At 44.3% G+C, this 18,466-nt stretch overlaps 1 protein-coding gene across 4 annotated transcripts in view; it reads right to left on the bottom strand.

Moving 5' to 3' along the window:
- LOC126251653 (zinc transporter ZIP11) overlaps positions 1–18,466 on the bottom strand; it is a 426,866-nt gene that overhangs the window by 75,732 nt on the left and 332,668 nt on the right. For all 4 annotated transcript variants that reach the window (XM_049952212.1, XM_049952213.1, XM_049952214.1 and 1 more), the window contains one exon: positions 2,858–3,016. In XM_049952212.1, the coding sequence (XP_049808169.1) occupies positions 2,858–3,016 (159 nt within the window). The remainder of the gene's footprint in view (positions 1–2,857; positions 3,017–18,466) is intronic.

The raw sequence follows: 18,466 nt of genomic DNA, 5'->3' as shown, positions 1-18,466 counted from the left end.
GTTGCTGCCGCCGTCGAGCTCCTGCTAAAGGCAGTCGGGAGCAACGGTTGCGGCAACAAGAATAAGAAGCGGAAGCCCCTGGCACAATTACAATGTAATAAGTGTCAGAAGATGGGACACACAGCCGGGACCTGCGACGGCGCGGTAGCGTTTGTGAAGTACGGGAAGCCGCACGATACACGCAACTGCGACAAACCGAGGGGCACTGCCGCCGCGTGTGTGAATTGCGGCGGAAGTCATGGAAGCGGCAGAAAGGGGTCACCACACATGGAGAGGTGGCCCAAGAAGATAAGGTGGACACCCCGTCCTCCTATTCAAGCAGGGGAAGCGGGCCGCGGCCGGAGGAACTCGACGAGATGCGTCGCGAGGTGACACAACTGGGGGTAGCCCTGTACCTCGCATCTCGCACGACACCTGAAGAGGCGCCGACCCCCGCCAGTATGGGGGTAGACGCGGAAACACAAACGACCGTCTCCCTGGCCGACGCGGAAACACAGTCTGCTAGGGAGGTGGACATAGAGTCTGGGACACCCGCCGACAGCAAGAAGACGGCCCCCGTTCGAAACAGCCGTCCCTTCTGCCTCTGCAGATACGCAGACGGCAGAAGAGACGCCCATAGAAACCGAGGGAGAAGAAGACGAGCCGTTCGAGTGCCTGCCCCTCCCCAACAAGAATTGTGGGAGGGAGGTACTCACCAAGATTACAGACTCCCTTCGAGACGGCAGCTATCCCAGCCATGGAAATCCGTATCCCTTCACGGAAACCGATATCCCTCCCCTCCTGCACAAGCCCTATTCATTCCACTGGGGGTGTGAACCCCTAAACCAGAAGATCAAAGGGAGGGAACTAGTCCGGCGTGCGGATCTGGAACTAATAAAATGCTACCCTACCTTCACCGACGCGGACTAGAGGTACATGACGGAACGAGCCGTCCTGTACATCAAACAGAGCTCGCCGCCTGTGGACCACTCTCGTCCGACCAAAATATGATATCGGACAGCCAGAAAAGAAGAAGAAGGAGAAGAAGAAGAAGCGACAGACATCTGGCCGTTAATTCTTTGTTCTAGATAACCTAGAGGCCCAACCAGAACCAGAGGTAGAACAACCCAACCAGTCAGGAATAGTGGAGGAACAGCTTCTCACAGCTTAAACTCCTACCACTCGGGCCAGGGATAAGGTCCATCATTTTAGAGTCAGCGTCACACTGGAATGAGTCAGCGTCACACTGGAATCAGTATCGGACAGCACCTGAAGAAGACTGCGAGTCACGCAGTTGAAATATCGTGCAGGAAAGACGCGAATTACAGGCAGAAACCGGATTAATCAACATGACAACCATGAATTTGTTTAAATTTCAATAAGTCCACGAATTATGTTTTTCCTTTCCGGCCGGGCCTGGGGCATAGCATACGTCATAATATGACTATTAAATACATTGGTGTCGTCGTTACTTAGTGTGAGCACACATATCCATATGTCATAAAACAACATAGTCTGTAGACACTCATGTTCATTAGCCAGCACTAGTCACACATGCACTAAACTACAGCGGCAGATTACTGTTTACAGGCTACTGGTAGCCGTTTTGGAGCGTAAACGGATTACATATATTGTAATGGCGCTCTACACAGAGCAAAACAATGATCACCAATGCATTTAATAGTAATGACAACGACATATAAATGTGTCAGCTAATTTTAGGTTGTCATGGCCTAATGGCCATAACATGTAAGTAACATGCTTATGCAATTGCATTTTTCATTCTGTGTAATCGGCCGAATATCAAGATACACAACGATTTTGTTAAATAATTTAAAAACATTCTGTATTTTTCAGCTTCACTTGATAATGGCCTAAGGGCGAAATTGCAATCGTGAAATAAATAAAGTGTTACAGTCACTGGCGTAAATATGATGTCTTTTATAAAGTTAAATCACTGATCCAGCATGGGTGTCTATTGCGACTAGACGTTAGTATATATGTAAACCGACCTTTACGAACAACTTTTATAAACATAAGACGACTCACCCACTTTAATATCTAGAGGTTTACTTGAGAATAGCGCTATAGCCGAAACAAGCTTGTAGTAAGGAAGAAGGTTTATAATTAAACTATATGCAGCTTTACTAGAATAATTCATTGCAAAATGTCATTAATTTTTTTCTTTTTTCTAAGTCTATTCAGCAATTCTAGGCAGAAAACGCGGTTAAATTTCTAAATAACTGAAAGAAATTCGTATTGAGCATCGGCTTGGAAACAGAAACCGATGAACAACATCGATTTGAGTATTGAGGCGGACAGCGACAGTCTGAGCATATTAATAAGTTTATTTGCTACGCGCTTACTTCACGATTAGCCACAAAACTGGCCTACAACTCTCTCTTGTCTCTCAATTATTTCGGCGCAGTTGACTTAAGATGTACCCAGGATATGAGCTAATGGGCATTCTCTCATTAGTTTTGCAGTGAATAATGAAAGAGTTTTTAAGTTTCACGACAAATAGCTCTGGGTATACTTGTTACTATCAGATATACATTGTGTGTTCCGGCATTCTTCAAACTGACATTTAACCGATTCATATGTCTGTTTCGAGTGACAGGTACACGCTTGAGTCCATTCTCCATTATTTTTGTTTACTGCGAGCCATATGCATTTCTTACGCCAGTAATTTACGTAAGTATTCGGCTATCGCCGAAGATCAGTTCTTTTGCCGTAAGTCGCTTTACTCACTGCGTCACTCATGCAAGATGAGTTCTTTTGCCGCCGTTTGTCACTGGCAATACGGAACAGCTGGCAAGAAATTGTGTAAGGTACAAGCGGGGACGGCAGAGAAAAGCGACGCCAGGGCAGGGCATACCTGGAGTGTGCCTCGGGCACTATGTCGTCCAGCACGACGTAGACCATGGCGCCGGCGGCGAAGGAGAGCGCGTACGGCAGCAGCGGCCGCGCGATGCCCACCGTGGCGGCGCCGACCACGCCGAAGATGGGCTCCACCACGCCGCTCAGCTGGCCGTACCTGCAGACACACACGGCCGCGGCTTGCGTGTACTCGCCGATCAGGCACCCCCAAACAGCAGCTCCCCAAAGCGGATCTTAATCACTGAGTGTCGGGAGAACGCCCTAAAGGCAAGCTACCTAATCCGACATACTGCACTGCAAAACGACTCGTCTCCAAATTGTAATTAACGTGTCCACTGGTTTTATGTCAGCAGGTAGGCAGCACCATTTCAGGAGTGCTCTGCACTTTTGCCATATTTCTCCCTCCCATGACATCACGCACTGTTGCTAGAGCTCCACCTCCTACGACATAGGACAATTGCCCCACGTATAAAATGGCGAAAAATTCAAAATAGCACAATTGTAGGGTCCACTCCCCCTTCTACCTATGACGTTACTGTGAATGTATGACTGTTGTCCGACATACAAATTGATGGGAAATTAAAAGATCCGAGATGATGCTTTGTCTTGCTGAAATTCGAGGTGGCAACATAGTTGACACATTTTTTGGGTTTTTCCCTGACGTCACTCACCTGACACAAAGGATGTTCATTACCTCTGAAGGTCCAAGTCTCTCTGTTAGACAAAGGATACTGCCCGTTAGACAAATCATACCAGTCTGGGACTGGATATGTAAACATGTTTTTCATCTTACAGGTAGCAACTATTCTGCACTCCTACAATCAGTGACATGAACAACCGCTTATCCTCAAGCTACTTTTCACTCAGACATCATGGATCTGCACTCATTGTTGCAAGTCACTTATTCTAAGTAAAGAAATCAAGATGACTACCAGGTTTTCCCCTGACATCACATATCGCCTACCACAAGTTGAAGTCCAGCTGTATTAAGTTTAAACAACTTCCGCCCACCCAAATGATATCACAGCCTAAGCAACTGTCACCCTAAGATTGTATATGGCTTGTCCTAATTTTAAATCCAAATTAGCTACGCTTAAGCAACTGCTGGGAACTGGGTAGTAGCAATTGCATCTTCCTTTAAATAACAACCATGACAGGGAGAGGCCTCTTTCCATAATCACAAAGTTCACAATCGCCGGACAGGCCAAGAAATCCGCGCCGCCGCCTTACCACTGTCCGTCGCCGCGCGGGATTAGCCGAGCGGTCTGAGGCTCTGCAGTCATGGACTGTGCGGCTGGTCCCAGCGGAGGTTCGAGTCCTCCCTCGGGCATGGGTGTGTGTGTTTGTCCTTAGGATAATTTAGGTTAAGTAGTGTGTAAGCTTAGGTACTGATGACCTTAGCAATTAAGTCCCATAAGATTTCACACACATTTGAACACTGCCCGTCAGCAGTTACAGGCTGATTTTAAGAACCAACGGGGGCGCATCACTGCTACCAGTCAGAGAGGGCCACCCGGCCATCAGCCACCAAAGTATGCCCCTGCCCAGCGACTATGTGTCGACTGACGTCAGCCGTGTAACCACAGCACCTCGCCCGTCGCCCGCTGCTCGACCGATACCGGTGCTGGGCAACCTTGCGGAGACCAAAGACTCAGGTGCCCCCACAGACACTGACTCTTTATTTAGATTCCGATACCGCAGGACTGTAAATGGCAGGGTATTCAAAATTCTATGAAGTAGTTCCAATCCCCACCACTACTAGCTTATTTTCGACAGCATTGCACACAAACCCATGTTAAAATAGTGGGGAATATAAAATGACCATCTATTTACGAAATTACGTTACATTCCGGCTCAGTGATTGTGGGTTTTTCAATCATTCAGACAGAATTCATAACAGGCCTGAAAAAAACAAAGAATAGACATCAGTTAAATGTATTTCTTGGAGAGCAACATAGGTGGTAGAACAGGTACCATTTAAAATGCGTAGTTCTAACATGTGACAATACTATCCATTGAATTATTACGTTGAGTGTTCCCATTTCTGCTACAGACTCATAACCACAACAACTAGGAAACAAAGATCCACACATAACAGTATTTCTATAGGATATTCGTGTCAGTATAGACATCAGATGTTTTCACAGGATTTCTAAAAAAATTCAGGCGAATGCGGATGTGACTCCCTCAACAACAGCATGTGTGGAGTGTATAATCCCTGTAAAATCTGAAAGGAGTACTGTGATATATCACATACTCCTGTTTCCTAGCAGTGCGGAATATTCACACTGCATAGTGCATACATACAGCGGAAGAGTACAGTCCGTCTCCTCCTATGCTGTCCCGACAACACTGACTTTTGGACCGAAACCAGCTAATATAGTACCGAAATCAATGAAATGAGTATCAACCATTAAGGAAAACACGCTATTTGCAAGGAACTCTTCAGTCCAATCATAAATCTTACATGATATTCCATATTTTGCTGCTGTGGTGACATACTGAAATTGCATTCTACCCTCACCAGAGATCGGGGAACATGACCATTGCGTTCCAACACATACTTGACATCATCATCGAAGAACAGTTTAAAATATGTCTGCCAAAGATAGAGTCCCATCACAACAACACATACTGCAGTGTACAAGACGTAGAGGTCAACGCCACTTGGATGCTTTAGAGTTACTTGGCAGAGAAGACCTAATGCATGAAGGGACATAATTGTTCTCCCACTGTTTAATTTGCGAGTGGAATAGGAAAGGGAAGGACTAGCAGCGATATAAGATATACTCCACAATGTGTTGTGTGAGGGCTTGCAGAGTACATTTATTCATAGTCACTTCCCTATGATTTGTAGGTTAGCTGAAGCAGCTTGAAAGTCTTCACTTCGTGATATTCTTCAGCTTAGAATAATACGATAATTTTAGATTAGCTGTCCTTTAAATTCCAGTCATGTGTACTACAAATAGAAAGCGATCTAGTATCAGGCGATCCTAAACTATTTAACATATAAAATATCATTGTTTTACGTTGTACATTGGACATCGAACATATCCAGCGAATTTCTTATGGTACTGACTTCTGTGGCTTAACATCAAGTGAACCTAAAACCTCAATGTTATCGCAAGGAAGATGAACATAGGTATGTCTCACAAAATATATCACTGAGTGATATATTTTGTTTTCGAAGAGAATCACCAAGAAAGTTACGCTGCAGTTCCTCGAGAAATGCTGCAAATAGTATGAGAATCTTTGATGATGTATCTTTCAAATTTCTGTAAGTCTCGAGGGTGGTACTTCATCTCAACTACATAGGTTTTTCAAACAAGCTTGTTACCAGTTATATTTTTAAAAAAGGATTATTTTGCTCTTTAAGTGTGTTTTTAGTTCAAATACCCAAATTTCGTGTGTGTTTGCATAATTATCAGGCACAATCCTGCATTTTAATAATTAACTAGTGTGTGTGTCCGCCGTCTTTAGTATGAATAGGGACTGTAACAGCTGTATTCAGATGCGAGCCGAGGTCGTGACCCTTCGCTCAAAGCTCCAGGTAATACAGGTTTTGGTCACACAGCTATAAGCCTCTTGCCTGTTGCCAATGCGCATCACTTATGGGGACTGGATATGCGGATCCAAGGGACGTACATCACGTCCTTTGTATCCCAGTACTGTGGCCGCCCTGATTACTGCCTGCACTGAAGTTACCCTGTCACGTGGTGGAGTGGGATCATTCCAAGCAGTGGCAGGGATCAAAATATATTTTGGTTGGACGATCGAAGGGCCCCGCCGGTTCGTCTGACAAACAGGTTTCAAGCGCTATCTGTGCCTGACAAAGATCCTGAACCAAATGCAATCGCTTGCTCTGTTTCAGGGGAAGCCTCTTGGCCTGCAAGATCTGGGCAGAGTGTAGGATTACTGGTAGTTGCGAGATAAAAAGTTAGAAATGAAACGGGGCGCCTTAGGGATATGGCTGCCGAGGAGGGGAAGCAGTCCAGTGCGTACTCTGTGTGCATACTTCACAGAGTCACCCCAGAGGCGGAACGCATGCTTCCAGATGTCATGAAGAGCATAGTGTGCAGCCAACCGCAGGGGGTGGCTCATTTCGTTTCAACGATGTGTTTCTCTTTGGATTGGAAAAGATGCTTTCTAGTTTCAGGTATCTCAAGAGGTAAAAACTGCAAGTCCTGCTTGCAAGATGAAGGCAGAGCTTACCAACAGTAACACTGTCATCAGGACCAAATGTGGACCTTTGGTACAAAGCCGAGTGGAGGATCTGAAGCAGAGGATCAGACAGTTCTGCGAGCACGAGGCTGTAGACTTCTCAATTTGCGCCACAGTGTCGTGGGTTTTCGGGTTCCGCTTAACAGGTCACGGGCTCGTTAAACACAGAAAGTGGCCACACTGGTAGCGAGAGCTGTGTAGAGAAAAACGCAGTTTTTTTTAGGTTAGAGGATCTCGGAAAATAACACGAAGGGCATCAGCCTAAAAGGGGTGTATGGCAAACACAGGGCGAGGGTAGATCTATAGCGAAAATCGGTACTGCAGTTGTAAATTGTCGAAGCTGTGTTGAGAAAAGCTATAGCCCCAAGTGTTGTAGGCACTGAAAGCTGACTAAAGTCGGCGATAAGCAGAGCCGAATTTTTGAAGGACCTAACGGCGTTCAAAAAGGCCAGAATAAATATAGTTGGTGGTCCAGTGTTTATTGCTGTTAGAAGTAGTTTACCTTGTAGGAAAATCAAAATTGATAGTTCCTTTGAGTTACTATGGATAGAGGTTATACCTAACAACTGGAATAAATTAATAATTGGTTCCTTTTACCGACTCGACGACTCAGATGATACAGTTGTTGAACATTTCAAACAAAACCTGAGCCTCATATAAAAAGATACCCCACTCATAAAATTATAGTTGGTAGCGACTTCTGAACTCGGTATACGGCGAAAATACACGTTTAATGTCGGTGGTAGACACAAATCTTCGTCCGTTCGTCCGAAATCGTGCTGCATGTTTCTCCGAAACTAATTCTGAACAATTAGTGAATGAGACCAATCGAAGAGTAAAATGTTGCAAAAACTTACTTGTCCTCTTTGGAACAAATAATCCTCAGCAAACTGGGTGCATCGTGACGGATACAGGGATGAGCGACCACTATTTTGTTGGGGCGAGACTGAATATCATAAAATCCAAATCCACCAAAAATAACGTAAAACATTTCTATTCACAAAAGCAGATAAAAATTCGCTTTACGTTTCCTAAGAGACATTACAGGAGAGAGATATACCAAATAAATTAATAAGCAATGATTCTGGAAACCTATGGTACACAAAATAGTTCGGAACACTAATGCAGAAGCCACGAAAAAAGCATGTGAAATTTAAAAGAACGGAGGATCTCCAGCATTGACAATGCTTTACTGAAGCTCGAAATTTAGCGCGAAATTGAAAGCGAGAGGCTTTTAATAATTTGCACAATTAAAATCTTTCTCGAAATCTGCATAAAATCCAATGAGATTCTGTTCTTATGTAAAGTATACCAGCGGTAAGACACACTCGGTAACTTCAAGATAGCAACGGTAATGTTACTGATGACAATACCACTAAAGCAAAGTTACTACACACGGGTTACCGCAATGCGTTCACCACAGAACACCAGGCCAATGTTCCAGAAATCGAACCAAGAACAGCTGCAAACATGAGTAACTTACAAGTAGATATCCTCGGAGTGGTGAAGCAACCACAATCATAGAGTAAAGGCAAGTCCTACGATCTTGACTCTATACCAATTAGATTCCTTGCTCAGTATGCTGATATAATAGTTCCATCCTTAACAGTCACAAACAACCGCTCGTTCGACGAAAGATCCATACTTACAGACTGGAAAGTTGCACAGGTCACACCAATACTGAATACAGGACACAGGAGTAATTCGTTGAATTACAGAACCATACCACGAACGATTTGAAGTAGGATTTTGGAGCATATGCTGTGTTCCAACACTGTGAATTACCTCGAAGAAAACGATCTGTTGATAAATAGTAAGCACGGATCCAGAAAATATCGTTCTTATGAAACACAACTATCTCTTTATCTACATGAAGTAATGAGTACTATCGACAAGGGATCTCAAATTGGTTCCGCATCTCTAGATTTCCAAAATTCTTTTGAAACCGTGCCTCACAAGCAACTTCTAATGAAATTGTGTGCCTCTGGAGCAGCTGTACGACTGGATTTGTAATTTCCTGTCATAAATGTCACAGTTCACAGAACTGACGGATAATCATTGTGTAAAACAGAAGTGGTATCTGGTGTTCGAAGGAAGTGTTATTGGCCATCTGCTGTACACGATCTTTATAAAACGTTTAGGTGATAATTTTAGTAGCCCGCTTACATTGTTCGCAGATTTGCTGTTGAAGAGCAATTTGGGGATGGCGATTGCATTTTTCAATATTATAAAGCACCTGTTCACAATGCACGGCCTGTGGCGGAGTTGTTACACAACAATAACATCCCTGTAATGGACTGGCTTGCACAGAGTCCTGACCTGAAACCTATAGAACATCTTTGGGATGTTTTGGAACGCCGACTCCGTGCCAGGCCTCACCGACCGACATCAATGCCTCCCCTCAGTGCAGCACTCCGTGGAGAATAGGCTGTCATTCCCCTAGAAACCTTCCAGCGCCTGATTGAACGTATGCCTGCGAGAGTGGGAGCTGTCATCAAGGATAAGAGTGGGTCAAGACCATACTGAATTCCAGCATTACTGATGGAGCGCACAACGAACTTGTACGTCTTTTTCAGCCAGGTATCCGGATACTTTTGATCACATAGTGTATGCATCATTTGTTTTCTTGCGCGTAGTACCACAGTGTCTTAGGAAGAGAGACGTAATCGTCTTATAAGCGACCAGCTATTAAAAACAGGATCGTAACGATCATGTTACTGTCACCCTGCATAAAAATGTTCAAATGTGTATGAAATCTTATGGCACTTAACTGCTAAGGACATCAGTCCCTAAGCTTACACACTACTTAACCTAAATTATCCGAAGGACAAACACACAAACCCATGCCCGAGGGAGGACTCGAACCTCCGCTGGGACCAGCCGCACAGTCCATGACTGCAGCGCCTGAGACCGCTCGGCTAATCCCGCGCGGTACCCTGCATAAGAAAGCGGTCTTGGTTCTACAGGTGCACACATACAATTATAGTTAATGATATCCATGTTAAGAACTAAACATCCTCTATAAAGAGGCGTATGGTATTGCTTCTGAATTAAGTGGTCTTCCACATAAATACTGCGATATTTAATGTAGACGGTGATCGCGGCGTGTGTATTGACAGACTGGAAGTGCAAGTGCACGTCGCCAGCGGTGTAAGGTCGGAATAAAATCATCCTCCTCAGCAAATTTAGAAAGTTATTCGGCTAAGGAACGTAATATTAAGCCGATATTTGCATTTCTCTCATGCTGCTGCTAGATATTTCCCACGCTAACAAACAGTATTTGTAAAGCATTCTATCTTAATATCATGGAGACAGTGTAACAGAGGTTCTGCGATATATCCATGGGGTTACAAGCGTGGGAGGATGATGGCTGCTTCAGAATGATCACATACAACAGATGACGTGCTACGTGAGGAATTACTCAAAAAGTGCAGCGCTAGATTGAAGTCATAAGAAATGCACAAAATCCTATGAGCAATAAACCAACTTTTCAAATTTATAGTGTTACGCTTTCTGGTAGAAATGCTGTCTGCGATTTGGAATCAAGGCTCTCCAATCAACCACATACTTGCGTTGGATGCTATGGAGATATCCTTCAACGAGGAATGCGAGTCATATAATCGAAATGAGTCACCTTCTTCGACTCTATGTGCTAAGGACTGCATACAGCAAAGCAACAATATTGTTTTAGAGAGTCCCTTCTTTTGTATCCCACCTGGACAGGCGGCGCGTGGGTCTGTTCCTAGGAACTGCTTCTGTAATATACGCCGAGAGTGAAGGAAGTGAGTAGGAGCAGGAGAGGTGAAGCACTTCGGTACTGCATGTTACTTCAACATTTTTAATAGAGTCAAGAACACAAGTAAATATCAAATGCATACGTAACTTGGGCTAGGATGGGCAAATAGGTGTGAAGCCGTAGTCAATGTCTAATCCTGTGAAGTTAGGATGACTGTTCTGTATAATCTCAAAGCTAACAAATACTCGTTGCTGTCCAAACTTTAACTGAACGCAACTAATACAAAAGTCTCAATAGCAAGCAAGCCCACTCGGTAAGAGAAGAGATATTTTCAGGCCGTCTGCTCTTGATGAAAATGGGCCAGAAATCAAGACGGCACTTGCTGAGCTCCACAATGTCGGCCAGAGGGCGCGGTGCTCGGCGTAGTTAGTCTTCTCTCGTAGTGCCAACTTACGAGAGCGTGCACCTACTTTGTGGCATCGTAACGATCGACGCCACACCTTCTGCATCTTGTAATTGTCCCTCAGTCTCTGTCGCGCTCTGCCTGTAGCTTTGTGCTTGTGATCATTCCAATCTAAGTCGCAAATGAGTGGAAATTGGAGAATGCTGTATCTACCACTTCCTGCATCCAGTGGAGAAACAAGGGGAGCTGAGTTAATGCGATAGCATCATGTTTTTACCACTTGGTGAAAATGGGAACATGTTGTTGTAGCTCTGCCAACTTTGTACAATATGTAAGGCCAGTGCCAAACGAATCTTTCTCCTGCAACACAATGTGGTAGAAAAGACAGTACGAGCAGTTATAGTGGTGTTTCTCTTTGCGAAAATTAGTAAGACTCCACATCACAGAGGAACTGGAAGAAGGACGACTATTCTGCTACTGCATTGCGGTGTGTTTCCAAACTACATACAGGTACTGCTGTCTGAAGGAGACTGCCTCCGTCAGGGTGCATTCATGTCTGTCATCCAAACATTTTCTCTATCCTATTATTATGTACCACCCTACAAAGAGCAGCTGCGAACGATAAAATCTTCGCTAACGTTACCCAGAAGAAAACTCAATAAGATATTCAAGTATCCCTCTTTTCAAGTATATTGAAAACAAATACCATGTGCTTGCTGACGCTGAGCATATGTGGCGATGCTATTAAATATGCAGGTACTTGTCCACTGGATCAAGTGGGCAGCGATTCAAGTCGCTTGTGCAGACCAGTGTAAAGTTTTGTCGCCTGTACTATAGAAGGAGCAGATCCTACAGACTATCACAAGGAGAAGGTTCTTGTGTTGTTGTTTCATAAGCAGTTGGGTACATTGGTTTTTTACTGAAACACATCCAAGTTGTGTATTAATACAGCTTTGTACACCATCTGGATATTATTGCATGGTGTAAACTATAGTGCTTGCACAACACACTGGATGGTTGAAATAAAAGACAGAGGTGGTGTTTCTTATTGTGTGGAAGGTGGATGACATCGCAACATATGTTAAGTAAAAGAGTTTGCAGCATTGTGGAGCATTTCCAAACACCTGTCCAAAGGTGATGACCTCTATATTTAATCTCATCTTTTACAATTAGAGGATAGCAGATGAAACAATATGGCGAGTGCTCGCGCTGGCAGTACTGATAACATACAAATTCCAACAACTCCGGTAATCCTCGACACCCTCCACCACTGGGCGGTCCTCTCCAGTGTGCAAAGTCCAGCTACAGACCTGGTGCAATCGCTAAGACTCGTGTTACATGGCGGCAATTAGCAGTGTGTGACATTGGCCTGGGGCGCTGCTTGTGGACATTAGAACATACGCAAATGGGACCTGCAAATGTTTCAAAGATTTCCGATATCTAGCCATGACTACTACTACTACTACTACTACTACTACAACTGTACTACTACTACCAACTTGATCGTGGTTTAAGTGTCATTTTAATTGCTTCTCAATACATCCCAGGTTCAAAAATGGCTCTGAGCACTATGGGACTTAACTTCTAAGGTCATCAGTCCCCTAGAACTTAGAACTACTTAAACCTGACTAACCTAAGGACATCACACACATCCATGCCCGAGGCAGGATTCGAACCTGCGACCGTAGCGGTCACGCGGTTCCAGACTGTAGCGCCTTTAACCGCTTGGCCACTCCGGCCGGCTACATCCCAGGCAACTCTGTCTTGCAGTGGTATTTGTTGTGGTTGTCTCTATACTGTCAAGCAGTAGGCCCTTCCTCCTCGTTCCAATTACAGTGTACAGAACAAATTTAGTGCTTTAAAAACCCAATCACAACGTCAAATTCCCGACTGATCACTTTATTGTTTCCCATAGTGGTATTGCAAGCAGGCATTTGTCCAGCCCCTCCCAAAAATTCTTTAAGGACACAGCATGCAACTGAGCTGAAATTTGAAATTTTCAGCTACTTCCAATGTAGTAGACTTCCTACCAAATAACCTAACTATGCCATTATCCACCAATAGGAGGTACGGGAAAAAAATTCCGGAAGGAGGAAGAGTAGAGTCTGGAAACCAGGCTGTTGTGGAACCGAATCCCACCAAATATACCAGTCGTATGGCTCAAATGGCTCTGAGCACTATCGGACTTAACATCTGAGATCATCAGTCCCCTAGAACTTAGAACTACTTAAACCTGACTAACCTAAGGACATCACACACATCCATGCCCGAGGCAGGATTCGAACCTGCGACCGTAGCAGCCGCGCGGCTCCGGACTGAAGCGTCTAGAACCGCTCGGCCACCGCGGCCGGCTCCATGTACTAGTCGCGATGTGCAGAGTGCGAGATAAATTACGCTACTTACTAACCCGCAGATTTAAACGGAAACATTTACTGGTGGACCCAGGTTAATTCTCTGCACTGCTACGCCGTCAAATCGGTGTAAATAAAGGTTGCCAGGCTGTGAGACTGGGTTAAACTTCTCACTTAGTCTCACAGCCTGGCAACACAATAAACCACAAAGCAATCCAACTGTTTTCAATAACATTCCGAGTTTCGACGTAAACACCTTACTCCATGTTTCCAAGCAAAGAAATTAATTTATTGGCTTGCATTAATTTTTGCCAAGTCTATCTCGTTCACTAAAACATGCCCGTCCATTTAGCTACTTGGCTGCACAACCTGATACGTCTTTCCCTATCGAGCATTTGACTCTCATTAAAAGGCAACAGCACCCTTGAAAAACGGGAAATGGACTTTTCGCCCACTCACGGGAACGCATTTTCGAATGTCTGCGGTACCGGAAAAGTAACATCGTGATCATGAAGGTTCACTAACTCTCAACTTCCGAGATGAAAACCGCTTCAGAGGAGAAGTCGCCCCCCCCCCCCCCTCTCCCCCCGCCAGGGTCCACACCCATTAACTTGCCACGTCAGTCCTGCAAGGCGTTCGCGATTTAGAGAGCCGCTAATCCGCTCCTGAACATCCTTGTCTTTCAGTCTATGAGACTCAGAAGACAAATGCAGGGAACTTTATTGGTCATTTTCCGCCAGCGCTAATAACTACAAATACATGCTCCTTGGTAAAATCACTCGCCTTTTTACCAGCCTGTTATAGTTTCCTCTACAATCCATTTAGGAAGACTAGGGAAACACCAGCCCTTTACCTACAGGATCCATCTCCAGAACACCGACGTGGCGTTGACAACAGGAAGAGCACACAGATGCGGCTGGGAAATGATACTTTTCAAGGTCATGCGTTAGCGAAAGGTCCGGTAGTATCAGACAGTGGATTGTATCGGACAACAGTTGTTTCTTAAGTGCTACTTCACTGTGAAACATGGAGGAACAAAGCCACTTATGTGATTACTAATCACACACCAATGCGTTTCGGAGTGTCAACAAATTATTTTGTTTCTAGAGAGTTTTTCGGTGCAAGATCTAAACTTGGGTTTTGTTGGCAAGTAAATAATGTTAAATTTTTTTCAGGCGACTGCCAACAGCATCGATATACTTGGAGAAATGCATGGTAAACATTGTGCTACCTTACAATTACATTTATTCGCAATCGGTTTCGATCACTGATCGTCATCACAGTGGAAACATACTGTGACAACTTCACATGTCATACATGCTGCTTAACAAGAAAATATGCCATAGCTGACTTGCAAAGTCAGAAAAAGATACTTCGCGCAATAATACCGGCTTAAGAAAGCAGAAAACATAAAACCATGTAACAGCAGTAAGTGCACAGCACCATTGTTGAGGCACAACACTGAGCAATGGTGCTCTGCACTTACTGCTGTTACATGATTTCAAGTTTCCAATATTTTCTGCTTGATTACGCAGGTATTATGACGAAGTATTTTAAGTATTCTTTGACGTCTGCAAGTCAGCTATGGCGTCTTTCCTGGTTAAATAACAAGTATGACATGTGAAGCTGTCACAATATTTTTCCACTGTGAAGATGATCAATTATCGCAACCGGTACGTTCGGGCCGTGTAGGTAAAAGAAATTTCGGTTTGCGCTAGACAAAAACAAGTTGTTGTCGTCGTCGTTGTGGTCTTGAGTCTGAAGACTGGTTTGACGCGGCTCTCCAAGCTACTCTATCCTGTGCAACGCTCTTCCTCTCCGAATACCTTCTGTAACCCACATTCATTCGCACCTGCTAACCGTACTTGTCTCTTGGTCTCTTCCGCAATCTTTACCTCCCCACTCTTCTCTCCAATAGTGAACTGACGATTACTTGATGTCTCAGATAATGTCTTTTCAACAGATCTCTTCTTTTACCGACCTTATGCCACAAAATTTCTTTTCTTCCTAATTCAGTTCAGTATCTCCTCATTAGTCACCGATGTACCCACCTAATATTCAGCATCCTAGTGCAGTATCACATTTTGAAAGTTTATACTCTCTTCTCGTCTGAACTGCTTATAGTCAACGTTTCACTTTCGTACAAGGCTACAATCCTGACAAATGCCTTCAGAAAAGACTTCCCGACACTTTTATTGATATTAGATGTTAACAAAGTTTTATTTTTCAGAAATGTTTTTCTTCCTACTTCGCTCGGCGTTTAAGATCTTCTCTGCTTCGGATATCATCAGTTATTTTGCTATCCAAATACCAAAACTCATCTACAACGTATAGCGTGTCTATTTCCAATCTAACTCCCCCAGCATCGCCTAATTTAATTCGATTAAATTTCAGCCGGCCGGTGTGGCCGTGCGGTTCTAGGCGCTTCAGTCTGGAACCTCGTGACCGCTACGGTCGCAGGTTCGAATCCTGCCTCGGGCATGGATGTGTGTAATGTCCTTAGGTTAGTTAGGTTTAAGGAGTTCTAAGTTCTAGGGGACTGATGACCACAGATGTTAAGTCCCATAGTGCTCACAGCCATTTGATTAAATTTCATTACATTTGTTTTGCTTCTGTTTATATTCACCTTATGTCAACCTTTCAAGACACTATCCATTCCGTTCAACTGCATATCCATGTCATTGCTGCCTCTGAGAGAATTACAAAAATGGCTCTGAGCACAACGGCCGACAACAATCAATACCAAAGTACAAAGAACAACTAAAACAAGCAGAAACATGTATATATTCAGTAAATTAGATAAAAGAACAGTAGTGTCGTATCATATGGGGTATCAAGTGAAATTTGTGACTGGGTTGAGGACTTTTTGGTATGGAGGACACAACATATTATCTTGGATGGAGAGTCATCGTCAGTTGTAGAAGTAACTTCGGGTGTGCCCAGTGAAGTGTGTTGGGACCGTTGCTGTTCATGCTCTATATTAATGACCTGGCAGACAATATTAATATCAGGCTTTTTGCAGACGATGCAGTTATCCATACTGAAGTTCTACCTCAGAGAAGCTGCATAAATATTCAGTCAGATCTTGACAAGACTTCAACATGGTGCAGCGATTGGCAACTTGCTCTAACCGAAATGTAAAAATGTTCACTTCACAAACGAAAAAACGTAATATCCTATGACCAGAAAATCATTCACGGTTGGAATCGGCAAACTCATACAAATACCTGGGTGTAACACTTTGTAGGGATATGAAATGGAATCATCACATACATTCAGTTGTGGGTAAAGCAGGTGACAGACTTCGGTTTATTGGTAAATACCGGGGAAGTGCAATCAATCTGCAGATGAGATTGTTTATAAATCACTCGTGTGACCGATTCTAGGATATTGCTGAAGTGTGTGGGCCCCGTACTAGATACGCCTAACAACAGGGATTTTCAACTATACAGAGAAGGGCAGCACATGTGGTCACAGATTTGTTTAATCTGCGGGTTAGCATCACAGAGATGCTGAAGGAACTGAACTGGAAGACTCTTAAAGAAGATTATCCCTAGAAAGTCTATTAACAAAGTTTCAAGAAATGACTTTAAATTATTAGTCTAGGAATACAAAACAACTCCCTACGTACCGCTGACATAGAGATCGCGAGGATAAGATTTCAATAATTACTGCAAGCGCAGAGGAATTCAAAGAATCATTCTTCCCGCGTTCCATACGTTAATGGAACAGGAAAAACCCTAATAACTGGTACAATTGGACGCACTCTCTGCCATGAACCTCACGGTGGTTTGCACAGTATAAATGTAGATGTAAATGATGGTTCTCTGTTGGACCAAAGGACCCAGTCCAGTCCATGTAAACACAGCCCACACCATTGTGGAGCCACCACCAACTTGCACAGTGCCTTGTTGACAATTTGGGTCCATGGCTATGTGGCGTCTGCACCACACTCGAACCGTACTATCATCTCTTACCAACTGAAATCTGGTTCATCTGACCAGGCCACGGTTTTGCAGTCGTCTAGGGTCCTACCGATATGATCACGAGGCCAGAAGAGGCGATGCGTGCGAAAGGCACTCGCGTCGGCCATCTGCTGCCATAGCCCATTACCGTCAAATTTTGCCGCACTGTCCTAGCGGTTACGTTCGTTGCACGTCCCACACTGATTTCTGCGGTTATTTTGCGCAATTTTGCTTATCTGTTAGCAATGACAACTTTACGCAAACTCCGCTGCTCTCCACGCGCGTTAAGTGAAGGCCGTCGTGACTGCGTTGCCCGTGGTGAGATATAATGCCTAAAATTTAGTATTCTCGGCACACTCTTGACAAAGTGGATCTCGTAATATTGAATTCCCTAAAGATTTTGGAGATGGTGTGTCGCATGTGTCTAGCTCCAAGTATCATTTCACTTTCAAAGCCTCTTAATTCCCGTCGTGCGGCAATAATCACGTCGGAAACCTTCTGACACGAATCATCTAAGCACAAATGAAAGGTCCGCCATTTCACCGCCCTTACATACGTTGGGCGACACTAATGCCATTTGTATACGTGCGTATAGCTGTCCCATGAGTTTTGTCACCTCAGTGTAATACAATTTTAAATCGCCAAGAGTTGGTAGATGGCGGAAGGCTGTTCCGGCGCGATGCGCCAGAAATTAAGCGCGCATAATCTGTTTAGTGTATGGGATGTTGCAATACAACCTAACGATAAAATCTCGTTCCGAGAAAAAGTGGCGGCGAACTGGGATGTCGAGGGGAGGGACGGACTGAGACGATAGTAAGTGAGAGGGCGCAGAGGCGAGTAAAAATAGCGAGCAGTGAGCGGGGAGCGGTAGGAAGCGGAAGAGGCGCCGGCCGCGCGGGAGGATGTGGCGATGCGTGGTATTTATAGCGAG

Source organism: Schistocerca nitens, chromosome 4, assembly GCF_023898315.1.
Source record: "Schistocerca nitens isolate TAMUIC-IGC-003100 chromosome 4, iqSchNite1.1, whole genome shotgun sequence".
Classification (NCBI taxonomy): Eukaryota; Metazoa; Arthropoda; class Insecta; order Orthoptera; family Acrididae; genus Schistocerca; species Schistocerca nitens.
The sequence above is the reverse complement of the archived record's forward strand: the minus strand, read 5'-3'. Positions and strand labels throughout refer to the sequence as shown.